The sequence below is a fragment of the Hyperolius riggenbachi genome, chromosome 10 (genome assembly GCF_040937935.1).
Source record: "Hyperolius riggenbachi isolate aHypRig1 chromosome 10, aHypRig1.pri, whole genome shotgun sequence".
Lineage (NCBI taxonomy): Eukaryota > Metazoa > Chordata > Amphibia > Anura > Hyperoliidae > Hyperolius > Hyperolius riggenbachi.
In genome coordinates, this window is record NC_090655.1 from 13,572,151 (window position 1) to 13,594,688 (window position 22,538).

A 22,538-nucleotide genomic window follows, 5' to 3' on the forward strand; every position below is an offset into this window, starting at 1 on the left:
CTCCTCTTTAAAGAGAATCTGTAACCTTAAAACCTCATATAAATAAACCTACCAGCCTGTAGGTTTTCATCTCCTGCCCCCCACATTTTCGCTGCTCCCCAACAGCATCCTTGCCCAAAAAAGGCAGTTTTATAAACTGTTTTTGTAAATAAAAAATATGAAGTTCATCATAATATTGCATGTTCCTGTAAACTGCATTACAGTTTCCATGAAAGGTTATATTATGGAGCAATAAATTCAGCCTTTAGAGTTTATTTCATAGTTTAGAAGAAGTTTTACCTTGTAAAGAATGCTGCAATCTTTAGTAGTGATTACTGATAGCAGGTCCGTGTCTGCATTCTGCAATAGTCTATGAGCTATGCTTCTCACAATTATTAGCTTTTATCAGTAGATGATACTGAGTTACTGAGAGCAGGGAATGTGTGAGCGCTGCTTTTCACAGTTTTCAGTGTATGAAAGAATCGAAGAGACTCAGAGCAGGGCTATCAGTGTAACCTCCTCCTGTCTGTAAACAATTAGGGCCCTTTTCCACCAGCGCGTTTGCGCTGGCTGAATCGCAAAGTCGCAAACCGCTAGTGATTTTACAATCGCTACGGTTTGCTTTTTAACATAGGAATTGCGGTAGGTCATTTCCACTATCGCGAACGCGCGGCGGAGCGATATTTGCCGCGATTTTGCTATGCAGTGCATAGCATAGCAAAATCGCGGCCGCAAAACGTCGGGGAATCGCCGGTTTTGCAATTCAGCAATCGCTAGCGTTCAGCGTGAACGCTAGCGACTGCAGGTGGAAAAGGGCCCTTACAGCCACTTCCTCTTTGGGCCGACAAGCCTGACAAAGGAGAGTACATTTGATTTATTACAGCAATGGAGCAACTAAAAAAGGCTGCAGTAAGCCAGAGCACCCAGGTGAAGACAAACTCCCACTTCCTGCTGCTGGTGACATAAGTGAAGAAGAATCCTCCCACTGTACACAAACATGTACCACTGACATACAGCTCACCCTAAGCTTACCTTCATATTACTACATCTCCCTGCATGCTGTCCTAATAGAGAACTTAGAGAAGAGGACATCCTGAGATCTGTAAGGAAGCACATGTAAAGCTTACTCTAGCAGGCTGATATAATACTATGTATTTATCAATTTAAAGAGGAACTGTAACCCAGATTGTACTTCATCCCAATCAGTAGCCGATACCCCCATTCCTTTAAAGAGACTCCGTAACAAAAATTGCATCCTGTTTTTTATCATCCTACAAGTTCCAAAAGCTATTCTAATGTGTTCTGCCTTACTGCAGCACGTTCTACTATCACCATCTCTGTAATAAATCAACTTATCTCTCTCTTGTCAGACTTGTCAGCCTGTGTCTGGAAGGCTGCCAAGTTCTTCAGTGTTGTGGTTCTGTGATGCATCTCCCCCCTCCAGGCCCCTCTCTGCACACTGCCTGTGTATTATTTAGATTAGGGCAGCTTCTCTCTTATCTTTTACAAGCTGGATAAATCCTCCTCTGAGCTGGCTGGGCTTTCACATACTGAGGAATTACAGACAGGCAGAGCTGTCTGCACTCTGCAGGAAGAAACAGCCTGACACTTCAGTGGAAGATAGCTGCAGGGGGAAAGAAACACACAAATGATCTCTTGAGATTCAAAAAGAAGGGTGTATACAGCCTGCTTGTGTATGAATGTATTTTCTATGTGTGGACATACTGTACATCAACCTACTTCCTGTTTTGGTGGCCATTTTGTTTGTTTATAAACAAACTTTTTAAAACTGTTTTTAACCACTTTTAATGCGGCGGGGAGCAGCGAAATTGTGACAGAGGGTAATAGGAGATGTCCCCTAACACACTGGTATGTTTACTTTTGTGCGATTTTAACAATACAGATTCTCTTTAAGAAATCTTTACCTTTTCTCGAATGGATCATCAGGGGCATTTGTATGGCTGATATTGTGATTAAACTCCTCCCACAATGTGATGTCATTGCCATGCACCTGACTGTTTTCTGTCTGTAAATCTCGCTTACAGTGACAGTGTGGCAGCATTTTGTATTGCTGGTGTAGTATTTTATAACTTTTCTTTTCCCAATTCCGGTTCCCTGTAAAATGATAGTGAAGCGGTTCTAGCTGGACCGGCAGATGCTTGAGTGCCCCTACTCACCCAGCCAAGTGTGGAGCAAGCTGTCTCTTCTCTGTGATGCCCTCTAGTGGTACCTCTCATTTATTTTCACCACTGGAGGAGTCAGGGGCACTGTGGCCGTGTGATAGGGTGAAGATGGATCCTAGCAGAGCTAAGACCGGTAACTACAGTATTCCAGCTCGTTCTGCACATGCACCACTTACTCAGCACATGAAGGGGGGGGAGGGAGGGGGGTGGTACCTAATACTGGGGGCACTTTTGGCTGTACTAGAGAGGGGGGCTACTTCATACTGTGGTACATCTGGCTACACTGGAGATGAGGGCTGCCTAATACTGGGAGGGCATCTGACTTTTTATACTTGGCAGTGGGTGGGGCTATATAATAGTGAATGTAGATCTGGCTAACTTAACTGGGCCAACTACACTAGGGTGGGGGGCTACCTCATACAGTGGGCACAACTGTCAATACTGGGGAGGGATGGCTACCTAATAATGGGGGTACATCTGGCTATACTGGGGAGGGGGCTACCTAATAATGGGGGTACATCTGGCTATACTGGGGAGGGGGGCTACCTAATAATGGGTGTACATCTGGCTATACTGGGGAGGGGGGCTACCTAATAATGGGGGTACATCTGGCTATACTGGGGAGGGGGTCGTCTACCTAATACTGGGGGAACATCTGACTTTTTATACTTGGCGGGTGGGGGGCTATCTAATAGTGGGTGCAAATCTGGCTAACTAACTTGCAAAGGGGCTACCTAATAATAGGGCACAACTGACTACCTAATACAGGGGGCACATCTGTCAATACTAGGGAGGGGTGCCTACCTAATAGTGGGGGCACACTGGCTATCTAAACTGGCCAGGGGGTCTTCCTAATACCGGGGTCAAATTTGCTACCTGTACTGGAGTGGGTACAATTTAGTGTGTGTGTGTGTGTGTGGGGGGGGGGGGCACTTCAGAACTTCCGCCTCTACTGCTGGGGAACATTATCCCAGGCCTGGTTACCAGCGATGTTGAGCTGTCTACCTGTCCCTAGCCATGATGCTGTCAGCAGCATTTCAAGGACAACTGTAACGAGAGGGATACAGAAGCTGTCATATTTATTTAAACAATACCAGTTGCCTGGATATCCTGCTGATCCTCTGCCTCTAATACTTTTAGCCATAGCCCCTGAACAAGCATGCAGCAGATCAGGCGTTTCCGACATTATTGTCAGATCTGACAAGATGAGTTGCATGGTGTTATTCAGACATTACTGCAGCCAAACAGATCAGCAGGGCTGTCAGGCAACTGGTATTGTTAAAAGGACATAAATATGGCAGCCTCCCTATTTTTCTTACTACTGTTGTCCTTTAAGTTAGGAGCAGAGAAGCAGCATTACTCCCATCGCTGGAGTGGCTGTTCCCATGTATTACATTGAATATGTCACTTTCCTGCGAGGCGTCTCTCTAGAGAGGAAATCGCAGCCATAAATCCCTTCATACTGCAGGATATGAATCGCGATAAAGAAATAAACTGGCGCGAGACACATTTTTCTTGGCAGATCAATATAAAATCTGTAAACATAACACCTCCAGGAACTAACAACAAACAACACCAAGAGTTTAAACACACTCAAACGACTTTATTATTGAAAGTCAGTCCAATTAAGAGCCGAGATCGTTATCACGCTGTTGTTTCCATACATAAAACAATTTGTAGTGAACAAATACAAAACATTCTTTAGATAATGAAAATAGATTTTTATAAAGTTAAAGACTCTACAGTCTCTGCATAGTAAAGATGTCATTTGTCATCCCCAGTTCTTTGGAAATCATAGCTTGTTACTGAATTACCACTGCTGGTTATTACTCCCTGGTCGTTGCTACAGGTATATTTTTGGTTATGAAAGTTACACCTGATAAGCTATGTTGTTGTTTTTTAGTACTCTAGTGCAGGATAAACATAATACAGGAGATGACTTGGGGAAATGTATAAACATGGAAGAGATACATTTACAAATACATCTATTTTACATAATACATTTATTTTAAGAGGCAAATGATAGGAACTGACACACTTGGAAATGGGAGAACAGGGCAGGGAGAGTGGAATAATCTTGAATAATCTATTATGTAACCCCTTGGGCTTGATTCACAAAAGGGTGATAACTCAGTTATCACGCCTAAAAGCTTTGCACGTGCAAACTAGGGTGCTAAGTAGTTTGCACTGCAAAGCTGATGCTGTTCGTGTGCTATTTTAGCGCACGTACAGCGTTAGGCAGTGCGCGTGAACGGTGCTGCGCGCTATGCTCCGTTCGCGTGCAAAATCAGCCGCTTCACATGCAAAGTACTTTGCACAAAGTGTGCTTATCACGCTACTTAGCACACGAAGTGGCTGATTTTGCACGCGAAACGCTGCGCGCAAAAAACTTTACTTGCGCAAACTCTTACGTGCATATTAGCGCGTAAAGAGGCAGTTTGCACGTGCTAAGGGGCCATTCACTGGCGCGCTTTTGTGAATCAAGCCCCTAATGTGTCCCTACCCCCTCCCTGTAGATTGTAAGCCTCCGGCATGGTCCTCCCTCTAGTGTACCCAATGTGATAATGCCCTTCCTGTGGACTGACTTGGGCTTGAACTATGTGGTCTCTATGACTCCAGCTTCACACTGCGGATTGAGGGTACTGCGGCAGTTAGTTTAAAAACATATGCGTCACTATAGACTTACATGACTTCTGGTCCGCCACTCGTCGCCGCAGGAGCCGCGCGGTAACGTAGGTATGCGATCGCGTTAGACTACTTCCGGCACACCGCAGGCAATGTGAATTCCCCCGTAGACATTCTGTGCCCTAGCGGTAGGCTGCGGTAAAACGCGGCACTGCACCAGTGTGAAAGGGCCCTCATGATAAGTACCCACGGCTAGGGATGGTCAATGAGATGCAAAGAATTTCGAGTTGATGCAGTATTATGCAAATTTTGTATGCAAATATATTCATCTTGAACAATAACCAGTCAAATCCCGCTGAGGTGAAATTGGATTGGTCCATTTTCAAGCTGTATAAATTTGCATATGAAATGTGCATAATCGTGCAACAACTCGAAATTATTTGCATCACAATGACCATCCCTACCCACCACCAGATAGATTGGGAATCTCCACCGATGAACACTCATTCCCCAAGCCACCTGGCCGAGTCTGCAAGCATTGTTGGCGCTGCTGTTAATGAACGATCGTATAAATTATCATTTACACGATCGCGGCAAAACCAACAAAAGTCAATGAGAATCGTAACGATCCTCCGCGATTCTATCCAGCATGGCGGTCGTGCAAAAACTAACAATCGCTGTGGATGGCATGCACTGTGAAACATTGTTTAGTGAATTTTTGTTAAATGATGTTGCGCGATACCATGAAAAAAATTGTTCGTTATGAAAAATCGTTCGCAAAAATCGCACCATGGGTATGGACCTTTGAACTTCATTGCATGATCTGTGTTGTCTTTCTCCCTATTTATCTATTGATCAGCACTGTGTAATATGTTGGTGCTTTATAAATAAAATAAATAATAATCATAATAATCAGCAGTATAGCCAGAGATATGGGGTATTTGTGCCAATAATTGGCTTTGAATTGCGTGTATACTATTGTTTTTCTTTTTGTTTGTTTTTTCTCCTACAGGTATTCACTTTAGCAGTTTGGAAACCGAGTCCAAGTTTGGTTGTGTTTCACATGTCATACAGTAATTAGAGCTACCTCACTCCCTCTCAGGCCTTTAGAAGCACATCGTAGATCACGACTGATTATAAGGGCGCCACCATAGGCCACTGTGGAAATTGCAGCTATGGCGGTGCTGCAAAGGTAATTTGGGCGCCAGAGTGGTGGTGAGGTATTAGGAAGTATGACTACTAAGTAGCCAAACTTAGGCAGTTGCATTATGGGAGAAAGCCCTAGGAGGGGGAGTTGCCCATGTGTACTGGGTGTCAGGGTCAGGAGTGAAAGAGTATAAAAATAATAATAAGTGGGAATTGGGCACTTGGGCAAAGAAAACAATAATAGAGGGGTGCATAGACTGAATGAGCCCTGGGGTAAAAGGGGCTGTGACTGTGAGTGGGCCCTGGGGGTAAAGAGTAAAAAGTGCATAGTGTAAGTGGGTCCTGGCCCTGGGGGGTGAGAAGTAATAAATGCATAGAGTGAGTGGGCCCCGGGGGGGGGGGGGGGGGAATAATAAATTAATAGAGTGAGTGGGCCCTGGGGTTGGGGAGTGGCTTAGTTTTAGTGGCAGGGCCAGTTCTAGTTTCAGTGGGGTCCATGACACCTCCCCTCATAAGCAACATTAGGGGCCCCCAAACTGACTTTGGTGGGTCCCCCCAGGTCTTTCCCCCCAACTTTATTGGGCCCACCTGAATGCTAATTTATGCAATTCCTGCTAGATTTGGTACAGCAGGCAAAGGGTGTATACCAGTACACCTGATTGGCTGACTGGCGTCTGCTGACCAGATAAAGGCAGGAAATTGCTCTAGCTGGGAGTTAGCAATTGTGTTTGTTGTAATGGAGTAGCTCGTTAGCCGGGACAGGTGAGTCACTACGCTGCCGAAAGCTCTGCAGAGGCTCCGGAGATTACAATAAAGTTGAGAGGAGACGAGGGGGATGGGAGGGTTGGGCGGTAGCCAGCCCGGAGCCCATGGGCAATTTGCCCTATGGAAGTGGCGGCCCTGGTTAGTGGGCCCTGGGAGTGGGGAGTAAGAAATGTATCAATTTCACTGTGCATTTATAAACGTTATCAGGGGATATATATTTACTAAAAGATGATAAAATAGCTGTTCACAGAGAAAGCATGCCAATTTTACCAGAACTTACGGCACTGACATAGCTCGGGTTCAGCAATTAGTGCAACGTGCTCTGCTTATGTAACGCAACGCGTGCACTACCTAGGTAATGCGGGTTGCACTAATTACGTGACCCATGCCACGTCAGTGCAGTGTTGCTCTCGAATTGTCAGCATCGAAAATGAAGAATCAGAATCAAAATCAGAATCAAGAAACATTTTGTGAAATATGGCAAATTTTGCGATATGGTAAAAAAAAATATTTTTTTTACTGTGAAAAATCTTTATTTCTACTATAAAAAAAATTGTGTATTTTAGTACAAAAAAATTGCTAAAAATGCAAAAAGTCTCAAATGTATCACAAAATTATTTTCGATGGCATTTTCACTCTAATTTAACATTATTTTCACGAAAATGAATGCGAAAAGAATATCAGCATTGTGTCAGTGGTGTAAGGCGCTGTTCAAATTTATATCTTCTACTTACATATTGTTATTTTACCATCTTTTAGTGAATGTCCCTCACTGTGTGGCAGCTGTACAGGTGTTAGATTCTCAGCAGAGATGTATATTTCATTATAAATTAACCTGCTGTATGCTAAAAACCAATCGGACCGTCGCCGCCACCATCGCTGTTCAACAGTCAGGCCTGGTCCACCCATGATGCCAAGTGAGGTGACTTAGTCAGGCGGCACAAGTCTGCGGGCAGCACCAGGCAGAATTAGGAAGTGAAGAAAGTGCCAGGCCAACCTATATTGGGGACAACTGTACCTGGCTACCTTCCTATACTGGGGTTACTGTACCTAGCTACCAATACTGGGGGCACCTATACCTGGCTACCTACCTACACTGAGGGTGTTTTGAGGGCAGCTCACCGCAGCTATAACGTGCGGTGCAAATTGTCGGGTGCTGTGTGACCATTCCAATTCAGGAGGGGGGGCATCCTCACAAGTTTGCCTCAGGCAGCAAACAGTCAAGAACCGGCCCTGTCAACAGTTCCTATTAAATCTACAAACCTCCATAAGAACTGTGGTCGGCCTTGGTCTATATCTCAGCCTTTATTCTTGCTAAGCAACACTGTTAATAATATAATGAGATGCTAAGCAGGACTAGGTAATCTGCAACATTTGTTTTATCAGTCCGAAGTCCGCTGGAGAATCTGGTCCAGGAGTTTCTGGAAATGATAAAGAATACGTTGTTACTCTCGGAAGTCGGAGTCTCTCTCTCGCTCAGCACGCCACCAGTCACACCTCCTTCTACCTTTTTGAAGAGCTGGGCTCGGAGTCTGTTGCTCTGAGTTAACATTCTCTTCTCTTCCTCCTCTTTCTTCTTTTTAACTTCAGGCAGACTCTTGTAAATCCTCGAAGAAGAAAACATCATTATTTACCACCAGTTCACAGTTATTAGGCTTCAGAGGTTACGTCACAAGCGCCAACTATTGGCCAATCAAATAAAGGAAAGGTCATCTAGGTGGGTTATTACCGTTATTAACATAGCGCATGTAATAAATGACAGATGTTCATAATGTCCTGCTGTGGCATCATAAGAAGGACTCTCTTTATGTTTATGTATATATCTAAAAGGCAGTTGTAATATTCATGGTGTGGACGCAAAGCTGCATCTGCATATTATTGTTATTCAAAAAATCTAAAAGTCCACCACGCTCTAACTCTTCAATCTGTATTTAGCCAACCTATTAAGCAAACAGAATGCACATTGCGTAACCAGGGCAGGGCGACCGCACTGAGCGCAGACCAGCAAGTAGATGAAGGGGGGCGCAGGCAGAAGGACATTATCGCTAGGGAGCTGGTGACGCGCGGTGCAGCCAAATGGAAGAAGAAAGAAGATTACCAGCGCGATCACCTTCCTTGACTCATCCTAGGCTGCCTGCGTCAGACTTAAAGTCATCATCATGTCACCACCACGTAATGACACCTGATGTCTTGTAGCGGTACTGCAGGCTGTGAGTGCGCGGCACCCATGGAGGAGTCGGCTTTCCGGGCTCTCCTCGCCTGGGTGTTTTCCTGCTTCCTTCTGGATGAGCGGCTGGTCACTAGAAAGTAGGCAGATCTACTTGTGACCTGTGGCTGTGTTTCTGTTCCTAAAGAGTAAGGGTTCCCGAGTCCACGGGGGTGGGTGGAAGGGAGTGCAATATTTACATCCTCTTCCTGGGTGCAATTTAGCCTAGAAAGTGCCCTGCGCATAACTCTGTCAGAAATAAGCAGCACACAAACTCTGTGTAGTGTGAACCAAGTGCTGTCACTTGTGCAACAGTCACCCACAATCAGAGAGGCTCACTGGATTTTTACCACCTCGTTTTAGGTGGATCTCGCGTTCAAACTGTTTGACCAGGATATTTCAGTGAATTTTTAATCTTCTTTAAAACTTCAATAAAACACAATCAAACTTCATTGTGCAAAGCAACTGTAACAAGTAATTAGCTCACAACTGCACTTCTCGCACCAACTTCGTCACTTACAGACTCCAGATGGATATAAGCTTATCACAGCAGTGTTCCTAGGGCCCTCTCCAGCTCTGTAATGGTTCCTGGGCAGCGGCCCGCTCTCCGAGATCCCCAACCTGATCGGGCAATTTTCCGGACGTAATTGCATCAGGCGTACTGGCTCCCTCCTACGCGTTTCGTCATCAGACCAGACTCATCAGGGGCTTGCCCTTACATCCGGAGAAGCGGTGGAATGCGGAAAATTGCCCGATCAGCGTGGGGATCTCGGAGTGCAGGACGCCTCCCGGGAACCGCACTGGAGCGAATCAGTGAATAATGGCGCACAGCGCCTATGCATACAAATGGTGCCGCATTAAAAAGATACGCTTATCGCTATTTATCGTTAGTACTGCATAATAATGGCGCACAGGGAAAAAAGAAGAAAAACGGCACACACTAACGTTATTTATCAATAGTGCCGTTCATTTGCCAAACAGCAGACACTATTGCCCACAGTAACGTTATTTATCAATAGCGCCCTACATAAGCCAAACTGCAGACGTTATTTAACTGCAAAACAGTGAATGGATTTAATGTAACACTGTCAAGGTTAGGGTTAGGCACCACCAGGGGAGATTTAGGGTTAGGCACCACCAGGGAGGTCTTAGGGTTAGGCCCCACCAGGGGGGTGGTTAGGGTTAGGCACCACCAGGGGAGATTTAGGGTTAGGCACCACCAGGGAGGTCTTAGAGTTAGGCCCCACCAGGGGGGTAGTTAGGGTTAGGCACCACCAGGGGAGTGGTTAGGGTTAGGCACCACCAGGGGGGTGGTTAGGGTTAGGCACCACCAGGGGGGTGGTTAGGGTTAGGCACCACCAGGGGGTTCTTAGGGTTAGGGATAGGTACAGAGAGGGTTCTGTGTGTTAACGCTAAATAACAATAAGGCTTTAACGTTAAATAGCGATAAGCGTCAAACGGATTAGCGGCAACACCATGCGCTATTATTCGTAGGCGCCATTTTCAGATGGACCCCACTGGAGAGCCCTGCCCTTGCAAGCTTACATTATAACTGCCAACCACTGAGTGCCATGGATTCTGTAAAACAATTAGAGGATTACTGGTTATGCAGAATACAAGAGTGGACAGAGGACTTGTGTTGATGCAGTAGGACAATGAGTTCGTAACTTTTCAGAGCATGACACACCTCAATGTAACCTTAAATGTTTCTGACACATTGGGCCCAATCCAATTCACTTTTTCTTTATTATCATTATTATTAATTAGTATTTATATAGCGTCGACATCTTCCACAGCACTATACAGAATATATTGTATATACTGAGATAGTGAAATGCCTCAGTTGGGCACTTAGGCAGCAGTCAAGAAGACACTGTATTTGTCTACAATATCTACTTTGACAGAAAACGGACATTGTGCAATCAGGCAGGGGCTTTTAACCCAGCCAGCTGTCAGTTCCCGATCCCAAGCAGCTGAGCCACAGGAAATGGGTGATGGTGACAGCACTTATAGACATTTATGTACATTTGATCCTGACCTTTCTAGGACAGGACGAGAGATGGATAGTGGTATGGTATAGATCACCACTGTAGTTTGCAATAACTACTATGATAGGGAATGGTGTAATAGGTGTCTCACGCTCGGCCTGCATCTGCTTTGGTACTGTATTCGGCCTGATGAAGTTGGTAAAGACCCACGAAACGCGTTGCCTAGTGCATAATAAATTCCATTCAGCTGCCACATCAAGCATTTTCCCGATAAAACAATTTATCGATTGTGACTCCCGGTTCATCATTTACCTTATTTCTTGTCCATGCGGCCTCCAATATGTGGGTCGCACGACACAGGAGGCCCGCAGCAGGGTCGGCCAACACAAGAGGAACATCATCAACTGTTTAGCACTCCACAGTGTCTCCAGACACTTTGGCACGCACCACAATAGAGATCCCCAACTATTTCGGATCACTTTCATAGAGACAATTTCCCCACACATCCCAAACACCTTTGAAGCTTTGCGCCAGAAGGAGATTTACTGGATTAATATCTTGAAAAGTCTGATCCCTAACGGTCTCAATGAGGTCTTGGAAAAAGCTTTTTAGACAAAAATGAAGAAGGTATGCTTTATACCCAAACGGCAGTTAACCTATGGTGCCATTGATTGCACCACGATTGGTAGCGACAGAAGGTTTTATCATACTGGTCCTCTCTTTTACCTATACCGATCCATCAAAATGTATGATGTTGCTTTGTTTTTTTAAAAACAGTGGACATATTTTTCTTACTTGTTTGACACTTTAGGTCATGTAATTGTGTACCTTAATATTTAGTTTTTTATTAGGTAATGTAGGTTTGTTTATTTCTTTTATTGTTTTATTCATTTTATGATCGTTGAAAATTAGGCATGAATATCCCTTTGGTAAAGTTCTCCCATATCTTTAGAACACAATATATTGCACATAACCCCTCCTCTGCCCCCCAGATTGGAGTTCCCACCGTCCGGTTATCATGCATACTGGCGCCGTTTTGGATCTAAATGCACTAAAAAGCGTAGGCGCTTTGGTGGCATTTAGGAGCCTGTAGTGCCGGCACAATGTACTTAGACGCGTCACTAGGGACGCTGAGACCATACGGAAAGCCGTCTACGAGCGGAACACTGGTTGCCATCACATTACCACTTCCAAAATGGCGCCGCTACACTCCGGCGCATGCGCACTATAGGTCACTTCCGCACAGCACAGCGGAAGTGATGCAGTACATTGCGGAGACGGCGTTCTCCGCACATCTAAGCTATTTGTAGGACTCATCACACCGCGCTCCCCACTGAGGCGCTAAGCTGTGTTCAGACCCCCAATTGGTAAGTCCCCCATCACTCTGTCTGCATTTTACTTTACTTTACTTTATTTGCCTTGTGTTTATATTATTCAATGTATTGAACACTGCATGGTATCATGCACCCTAAATCTGCTTTACTGTGGATTAAGCCACCTTATACCCAGTCAGCTTTCACTATGAAAATACACTATTACTAAAAGCCAGCATAGATCATTGCAAACTGGGTGATGATAGTCATCACAACTAAGTTTCACATACAAGATATGTAATTTATACACTCCTTCAGTTGGTTTACCCTTGGAATATCGACATATGCTGAGATTTGAATGAATTCTAGCAATTGAGTTGTGTAAAATGCTATATACTGAATGTATGTGTCTGCACTATGGTCTGCACTTTAATTGTGAAGCGCTGTTTTCTGTTTTAGACTATTACAAGCGTTTGGGGTCCCCCTTTGTTTATGAATATTATTGTTCTGTATCTTTTATAGCTTGTGCTCCTGTTCGATTGCCTGAGGAAGCGGGATAATCCCGTGAAACGCGTAGCACCCGGGAGTACCATTAAATTGCTGAATCTTTGACCAAACTTTGTGGTTTCTATTGGTTTTGGTCTGTTGGAAGGGTGGTGAGTACGTCTCCCCCCATTTTAATTCTTATAATTGTTTTTACTCTTTTTGGCGCCTCTGGTACTTATCCTTAACACATTGCGATCCACCTATGGTGGCAAGGATTCTTCCTAAAATTTCTTTCTACAGAGAGCGACATCTTATACCTGAGTGGGGTCAGGTTCTAATTCTCCCCACCGGCATATGGAGTGGTTGCCTAGGGGCAACCCACGTTTGTGAGTATAAACTCGTTTTATTTCATTTTGTCCTGTTTCTTTGACATACTGCACCATTTGGGCTCTCGGTCTTTTGTTTTTGTTTCCGTAGTGCATAATAAAGTTTGTTTATTCCCTATGTGAATGTGTCATCCTTGAGATAAGCCACTTCAATCTTGCCAATGTTAGTTGTTTTTAACACAGTTTTATTACCCCTTGGTTGCCACTTTCCCCCTGATACTACCCACCCTCCCTCGGGTGTTAGGTGTTTTATTCCCATAACGATCTGGAATCTGTTATAAAGAGCGCGACCACGTCCAGTGGAGCTGGATACCGAGTGGAGTCGAGTTTGTTGATCTCCTTCAGTGGTCGGTTGCCCGTATGCAACCCTCCTTTGTAAGTACCACCATCAACCACTTTGACTTACTTACACCATTGGGGCTCCCATTGTCTCTGTGTTTGTTTCCTCTTAGGGTGCTTTTCGATCACCCTACAAATCTACACACTACATTTCCAATCTTACCCAATGAACCAATGAACTTCGCCTGATCCCCGCATCACCCAGTCCCATGCACGCTTCCAGGACTTCTCAAGAGCTGCTCCAACACTATGGAACTCCCTACCTCCCCCCCCATTAGGGTTTCCCCCTCCTTCAACATCTTCAAGAAGGCCCTCAAAACTCACCTTTTCACTCTGGCCTACCCCCCTCACTAGTGCTCTAAACCCACAGCTGAACTCTGGTCCCCTACCTTCCGTGTGCTTACCTCTCCCTCTAGATTGTAAGCCTTCGGGCAGGGTCCTCCTCCTTATGTCTCCTACCTGATCACACACCTCCATTACTGTACACCCATGCTATGCATCTGAGAGAACTCTTGAGTGAACCTAACTTGCCTAACTCCATGCTCCCATCTAGTGACTGACTAAGCATTACCTTGTACTCATACTGTGCTGTGTGATCTCCATGCTCCCATCTAGTGACTGACTAAGCATTACCTTGTACTCATACTGTGCTGTGTGATCTGGTCTTTCTTGTATTCCTGTATTGTCATATTGCTGTTTGTCACCCCTAAATATTGTCTGTAACCTAAACTAATGTCCAGTGCTGCGTAATATGTTGGCGCTTTCTAAATACCATAAATAAAATAAAACTATCTGGATATCTTGATGGCCAAATCTCCAGAAGGTATACTCTCTAAGTCATGCGGGCAGCCATCTTAATTCCTGTAGATTTTAGCATGACACCACCTGCATCTGATACTCCTTTTCTGATTCTAAAATAAAAAGTGTACCGTATTTTTCGGAATATAAGACGCACTTTTTCTCCCCCAAAAGTGGGGAGAAAAAGTCAGTGCGTCTTATATTCCAAATGTTAACAATTTAGCACTGGCATATTGGCCTCAGCCAGGCAGTATGTGCGGCCATTTGTCCCCCTCTTATGCGCAGCCCTGGAGTTATAAGAGCCACCAGTCAGATGCGGGTCAGTGCAGAGCGGCAGTTATGGCAGCATACTGTGGCCGCGATCGGTATGGATGTCGGGGAGGCGGCCGGAGATCAGCCTGCTTGGCTCTAAGTAAGAGGCATGCTATTCATGCAGAGCACAGCGGAAGGCGTTATTACCGATCCGGGATCCAGCCGACGAGTCCTCCATCTGCTTCTCTATCTTCAATACCGGCTCGCGCTGATCCCCGTCCTGTTACTTCCTGGTCTGACGCTCTCTCACTGCGTGACCTCGGCGGCTCACGTGCGTCAGGGTCACGCAGTGAGAGAGCGTCAGACCAGGAAGTAACAGGACGGGGGTCAGCGCGAGCCGGTATTGAAGATAGAGAAGCAGATGGAGGACTCGTCGGCTGGATCCCGGATCGGTAATAACGCCTTCCGCTGCGCTCTGCATGAATGGCATGCCTCTTACTTAGAGCCAAGCAGGCTGATCTCCGGCCGCCTCCCCGACATCCATACCGATCGCGGCCACAGTATGCTGCCATACCTGCCGCTCTGCACTGACCCGCATCTGACTGGTGGCTCTTATAACTCCAGGGCTGCGCATAAGAGGGGGACAAATGGCCGTACATACTTCCTGGCTTAGGCCCACTGGCTGCCTAAAGGGGTCTCTTTGGCTACCAACAGGGGGTCAAAAAAAACAGAAAAGCATAATGAATGTGGTTAATGGAGCTGCTGGGGGTGGCAGGGGGTTAGTGTAGCTTGTAAGGTAGCAGGCATTAGTGTAGCTTAGATAGAGATCTTGGGAAGGGGGCAATGTCCACAAGACGCTCCTGGAACTTGGACGCACCTAGGTAAACTGTATTTTTTATTTTCCCCTGATTTTTATCCTCTAAACCTAGGTGCGTCTTATATTCCGGAGCGTCTTATATTCCGAAAAATACGTATTTCTCCCTCTAAAGATGTGTACACACGTTATACTGAACTTGGTTGCACTCGCCAAGAATCTAGCTTGTGTTTAGGTTTCCAACCCAGCTGGTTTAAAGATCTGAAACACGGACGGGATCTTTAAATAGCAATGAGCACCGAGTGCATTGTTCCCCTCCTAACCCCTCCTGCCAGAAGCTGCTTCTTCCTTCCCGGGCCTTTGTCCCTCCTCCCCACAGAAATTGTACAAATCACTCTTCTATAGCAGAGTGAGACCTCTATACAGCATACAGGAGGATGTGATATACATTCTATCCTGGAGTTGAGAATAGGAAGGTTTTAAAGCAGGAGGATTAGTCATACTATGCCAGGGAAAAAAACACATATATAAGTAGATAAATACTTGATCTACTTACATAACACATGTATTGTACTGTTCATGTTTTGATTTCAGTGAATTTTATATAGTAAATTAAGAGAATTCTGTTCCTGGTGGGAACCATGTCTTTTGCCCACAGTTTGAGGCTAAATACTGATGTCATTTCTTCCCTTAACTTTGTTCTCTCTTCTCCTCCAATCGCTGAGTCACCTCAGCCTTGCTTGTAAACACAAGTGAGCAGTGGATCGTGTTTCAGATAAGCAGCTAGGCAGGGAAATAAATGGAAGAGGAGGAATATATTATAAATAAAAAGAACCCCCCCCCCCCCCGCATGCAACTGAATGGCAATGGCTATTAAAGGGCCAGTGCTCGTAAGGTATGTGATAACACTTAATACATTCAGACCAGTTGCTGTTGAAATCTGATTTTTATGGTGACAATCCCGCTTCAATGGTGTGCATGAAAAAGCCTAACCCTAACCACCCCCCTAGTGGTGCCTAACTCTAACCACTCCCTCTGCAGAAACACCCTTTTACACATAGAAATGATAATATCTTTGATAACGGAAAATGTGTACATACAAACGAGATAATATGACAAAAACTATAACGTTGCAAGCTTCTAAAACGATAACATACTTCAAAAACTGTAATGTTCTAATGTTCTTAACAATATTTATTGCATCACCCTTTTTTCTGCTTTTTTTCTCTGTACTAACAATAATTGCATAAAAGTCCATGGCGGCAGCCTTTCCGTCCACCCTCAGCCGGCGCCCTTTTTTTCCTGCTACCTTTTAACGTCTTTCTTCAGTCTGGTTAAAGCAAGATTTAAAGAACAGTGAACATCCGATCATAAAGGTATCAGCAGGAAGACAGATCACTGGGGCCCGGATCCCCCAAGCCTATCACAGACTTATTAGTGTGACATGCCTATAACATCACTGCCAAGTCACTCCAGGTAAGACGTGTCGCTTTATCTGAAAAATGGCCCTTGTTTCCGCCATATATAACCAGAAAATCATCCAGTTCTCCTCCCGGGTCAGAGCAGCTCTGTCATCCCGTGATGGGAGCCAGAAGGAACGGGCATGTTTTACAGAGGTTGGGTAAAGAAATCCAGGAGTGTTTGTCGTTACTGATTTATCTCTTTTTCTTATAAAAGCAGGAGAGGATTGTTGCGGTGCATGTCGAGGGGGGTGAGACCCCCATCTCCTCCAGCTGCCGCCATAGTGAGGGGGAGGTAAAACGGAACCAGGCTGCGCAAAAACACCCAGTGGGGTTGATTCACAAAGGTTACTTATTTTTCACCTTAAATGTAAGGAGTGCTAATGCGGGAGATAAACAAATAGGGAGAGAAAATAGATAAGGAGAGCTAAACCATGATTTAAGCCAGTTAAGGAGAGTTATACAATGAATTATGTCAGTTAAGGTGAGCTAAACCATAAGTTAAAGAAAACCTGTACTGAAAAAAAGTTCCCTTGGGGGGTACTCACCTCAGTAGGGGGAAGCCTCTGGACCCTACCCCGCACAGGCGACAAATCTGACAGCCTGTGCAATATTTACCTTTCCTGGCTCCAGCGGGGGCGATGTTGTGGCTCTTCTGACGGAGATAGGCGAAAATAGCCGATCTCCGTCAGGTCCGCTCTACTGTGCAGGTGCAGGAGACTTGTGCCTGCGCAGCAGAGCGGCCCGACAGAGATCAGCTATTTTCGCCTATATCCGTGGGAAGAGCGGATACTCCACCTGCGCTGGAGCCAAAAGGTAAATATTTACGTCGCCGCCGCTCCGGGAGGATTTTCGCCGCCGTGGGACCGAGGAGGATGGAGGAGCCTCAATAGGATCCGGAGGCTTCCCCCACCTGAGGTGAGTACCCCACAGGGGAGTTTTTTTCATTACAGATTTTGTTTAAGCCAGTTAAGGAGAGCTAAATCATGAGTTAAGTTAGATAAGGAGAGCTAAACAATGAGTTAAGCCAATTAAGGAGAGCTAAATCATGAGTTAAGCCAGTTAAAGGAAAAGTTCAGAGTGAGGGAAAAAAAAAAAAATATAAAAAACCACTTACCTGGGGCTTCCTCCAGCCCCTGGCAGGCAGGATGTGCCCTCGGCGCCGCTCCGCAGGCTCCCGGGGGTCTCCGGTGGCCGACCCGACCTGGCCAGGCCGGCGGCCAGGTCTGGCTTCTTCTGCGCTCCAATCTGCGTTTCACGCGGGCGCGATGACGTCATCGGACGTCCTCCGGGCTGTTCTGCGCAGGCTCAGAACTACTCTTTTCCTCATTGTACTCAGTGAAAATAATGCCGCGCCTCCCCGAATAATCTGAACGGTGAGGATTGGGGCATACCAGTTATGGTAGAAGGGACCAGGGGCTGTGGAGCTCAGTGCAGCCAACAGGAACAGCGAAGCTGACTTCTAAAGTGAGGCACCAGACAGGGGCTTGCCTTGCTTGTACCTAGGCGGCGCGAAGGCCTGATTTATACTTCCCCCTGGCCAACTTTCTTGCAGCTCCCCTTTCATGTGCAGCAGTGCCCTTCTCATTCTCTGTGTAATAGACAGATCCCTTTGGCAGCAGCAGACCCCTATTTCCATGTTGCTTCTTATTTGCAAGCTCTGTATTCCATGTGCAGCCTCTACTTCCATAGGCAGCAATCCCTCTTCCATGTCGAGCCGCCCCCTGGCCAGCTGCCGCCCAATGCCTGGGCCTTGGTGGCTAAATCCAGCCCTGGGAGACACCCCTGGTCTCGTCTGAGCTTAGTACAGTGTATCGTGTGTGATGCTTTAAAACTTTCGCAGCTGATCATATCTGAAGGACAAACATTTTTAGGAAACGTTTTCATCACAAATGTTTTTCCTATCAAAGGCCTGATCCGCAGACTTCTCATAGAGTTCTTGTTTATAATTGGCATCAGGCTGAGATGCCGGAGCCTTTGTAACCATTCTGCAAACAGATGTTTTGTAGAACAGCGTGTTGAACCTATCAGCTAAAACAGCAATAGGCAATGGGTAACTAACTACTCTACTGGCCATAAATAACAGGGACAAAATGCAACAGCATTCTAATTGGCTAACTAGTGGAAACACACATATAAAGTAATGAGTCCTCAGATGCAGTATAGCTTAATTAAGTAGTAATTAAGAACATCTGTAACTCCTAGACTTGACATGACCAAGTCCTCCCAAGGGAATGCGTGGCTGTCTGTATAACTGATGTAGGGAACTGTTACCGTCTTAAGGGATGGAGAGAAGTGAAAATAATACGCAATACTTTACAAAATCCTGCATAACTATATGGTGTCGTATAAATACACACTGGGCATAGATAATAACAAATAACATCTACAAACCAGAGATGGATTAAAGAAAACCTGTAACCAAAAAAAAAGTTCCCCTGGGGGTACTCACCTCGGGCGGGGGAAGCCTCCAGATCCACGGCGGACTAGCTATGCCCCTCCGAACAGCGGGATGTAAATATTTACCTTCCGAGTCCAGCCCAGGCACATTATCGGCTCTCTGCTTGGAGATAGGTGGAAATAGCACGGTGGCATAGTGGTTAGCACTATCGCCTTGCAGCGCTGGGTCCCTGCTTCAGATCCCAGCCAGGTCAACATCTGCAAGGAGTTTGTATGTTCTCCCCTTGTCTGTGTGGGTTTCCTCCGGGCACTCTGGTTTCCTCCAACATCCCAAAAACATACAGATAAGTTAATTGGCTTCCCTCTAAATTGGCCCTAGACTATGATACATACACTACACACTACACAATACACACATAAACATGTGACTATGGTAGGGACTAGATTGTGACCTTCTCTGAGGGACAGGTAGTGACAAGACAATATACTCTGTACAGCGCTGCGGAAGATGTCTGCGCTATATAAATACTAAATAATAATAATAATAATAATAATAAATAGCCGATCGCTGTCGGGACGCTCTACTATGCAGGTACAAGTCTCCTGTGCCTGCGTATTAGAGCGGACCCGACAGAGATCGGCTATTTCTGTCTATCTCCGTGCTGAGAGCCGCAACAGCGCCCCCGCTGGAGCCGGGAAGGTAAATATATTAAGCCTCGTCAGGTTTGTCGAGCCAGGATTGCGGGACGCTTCGGGGGAGTCATCGCTGGACTGCCTGCAGCTACAGGGGAGGGGGAAACCTCATTGGGACCCTAGGGCTTCCCCCTTCCGAGGTAAGTACCCCCCAGGGGAACTTTGTTTTGTTACAGAGTCTCTTTAAAGTGAGTCTGAAGTAAATAATAATAAAAAAAAACAGATGCTCATCTAAGGTTAGGGAAGGCTCTGGGTCCTATACAGCTTTCCCGTTCCAGGGCTGGCTCCCATTAGCAGTCATCAACTGATGGGTCAGATACTGCTCTCTGCTGCTGTGGGAGGGTTTGGAAGGCATGCTTCCGAAGACTGCCAGCTCCGTACTGCGTATGCACAAGTGCGTGACAATCCATGCTCGCTGCAGGGGACACGGAGTCTTGAGCAGCGCACTCTGCACACCATGTTGCAGGTGATGGGGGCACGGACACAGCAGGGAGCCAGCTGGCAAGAGCAGGATCACTAGTGCACAATCCTTACACACCTCTGCCAGTAACATAACCTGCTCCACCATCCGTTCTGCTCCACTGACTCACATATAAGCCCAGGGGGTAACTTTTCAACACATTTTTGTGCTGAAAAATTAGACTTATACGCGAGCATATAAGGTATATATAACAAACAACCTTTTAGCCTATCACAATGTTAGGGGTGTGGTTATAAAGAATGGCAGTTGGTGCTGTATTGTTCTTTTCTTGTCTGTCAGTAGTAAAGATGATTATGTGCAGGCTGACTGTGGATCAAACAACATGAACAAATTACATGGAAAATATCAACACTAGGTGCCATGGAGTTGATGGTGTTGATGGTACCAACACTAGTTTTAATGGTGATCTAAACACCATTGCTGTGTAATTTTTTTGGAGCTGTCTGGGCTGAAAACTGCCATGTCCCAGATGTGCGGTTGGACTTTGGACACAATGGGCCTGATTCACAAAGCGGTGCAAACTTTTTCGCGGACTTTTGCGTGCGCAAAGTGCCGCGATTCGCGCGGTCATGGACTTTTGCGCGCGCAATTTGCTGCGGTTCACGCGAATCGCGGCAAATTGCGCACGCAAAAGTCCGCGGTCGCGCGAATCACGGCACTTTGCGCGCGCAAAAGTCCGCGAAAAAGTTTGCACCGCTTTGTGAATCAGGCCCATTGTTGGCTACACGACCGCTGTCTGAAACCTAGTCCTGATTTACAGCCTTTTTTTTGAGGGGGGGGGGGGGGGGGGTTTATAACTGTCCACATAATCAATTAGTGTTTCTCTTTAAAAAAAAAACCATGATGCTATATGCATCATTCACCCTAAAAAACGTTTTGGAAGCAATTTAAAGGCCACTTCCGGCTTTCTATCCAGATATCCGAATCAGTTCGGATCTCCCGGATAATGCGATCGGATAGCCGCATGTACGCAGATACCAGAACGTTCGAATTTGGATATCCAACCCGAGTCCGGATATCTGGGTATCCGAATCAATTCAGATTTTAAAAAGGGGTATCCGAGCACCCCTGCTTGTTGGACTTTTTTTCAACCAAATAACTATGTTACTGTTATTACTATGTATTTATATAACAATGACATCTCCTGCAGCACTTTACAGAGTACATAGTCATGTTACTGACTGTCCTCAGATGAGCTCACAATCTAATCCTATCATAGTCATAGCCTAATGTCCTACTATATTATTATTATGTATTTATATAGCACTGACATCTCCTGCAGCACTTTACAGAGTACATAGTCATGTTACTGACTGTCCTCAGATGAGCTCACAATCTAATCCTATCATAGTCATAGCCTAATGTCCTACTATATTATTATTATGTATTTATATAGCACTGACATCTCCTGCAGCACTTTACAGAGTACATAGTCATGTTACTGACTGTCCTCAGATGAGCTCACAATCTAATCCTACCATAGTCATAGTCTAATGTCCTACCATATTATTATTATGTATCTATATAGCACTGTCATCTCCTGCAGCACTTTACAGAGTACATAGTCATGTCACTGACTGTCCTCAGAGGAGCTCACAATCTAATCCCTACCATAGTCATAGTCTAATGTCCTACCATATTATTATTATGTATCTATATAGCACTGACATCTTCTGCAGCACTTTACAGAGTACATAGTCATGTCACTGACTGTCCTCAGAGGATCTCACAATCTAATCCCTACCATAGTCATAGTCTAATGTCCTACCATATTATTATTATGTATTTATATAGCATTGACATCTTCTGCAGCACTTACAGAATACATAGTCATGTCACTGACTGTCCTCAGAGGAGCTCACAATCTAATCCTACCATAGTCATAGTCTAATGTCCTACCAAATTATTATTATGTATTTATATAGCACTGACATCTTCTGCAGCACGTTACAGAGTACAAAGTCATGTCACTGACTGTCCTCAGAGGAGCTCACAATCGAATCCCTACCATAGTCCTAGTCTAATGTCCTACCATATTATTATTATGTATTTATATAGCACTGACATCTTCTGCAGCACTTACAGAATACATAGTCATGTCACTGACTGTCCTCAGAGGAGCTCACAATCTAATCCTACCATAGTCATAGTCTAATGTCCTACCAAATTATTATTATGTATTTATATAGCACTGACATCTTCTGCAGCACGTTACAGAGTACAA

The 22,538-nt window shown here is 45.3% G+C and overlaps 1 protein-coding gene across 1 annotated transcript in view; it reads right to left on the reverse strand.

The window, feature by feature from the left end:
• Positions 1 to 7,300: 7,300 nt before the first annotated feature.
• C10H10orf90 (chromosome 10 C10orf90 homolog) overlaps positions 7,301 to 22,538 on the reverse strand; it is a 922,956-nt gene continuing 907,718 nt past the window's right edge. The window contains exons 14-15 of the mRNA XM_068255335.1: positions 8,206 to 8,305; positions 7,301 to 8,119 (exon numbers count right to left, since the gene is read on the reverse strand). Of these exons, the coding sequence (XP_068111436.1) occupies positions 8,081 to 8,119; positions 8,206 to 8,305 (139 nt within the window). The 3' untranslated portion in view covers positions 7,301 to 8,080. The remainder of the gene's footprint in view (positions 8,120 to 8,205; positions 8,306 to 22,538) is intronic.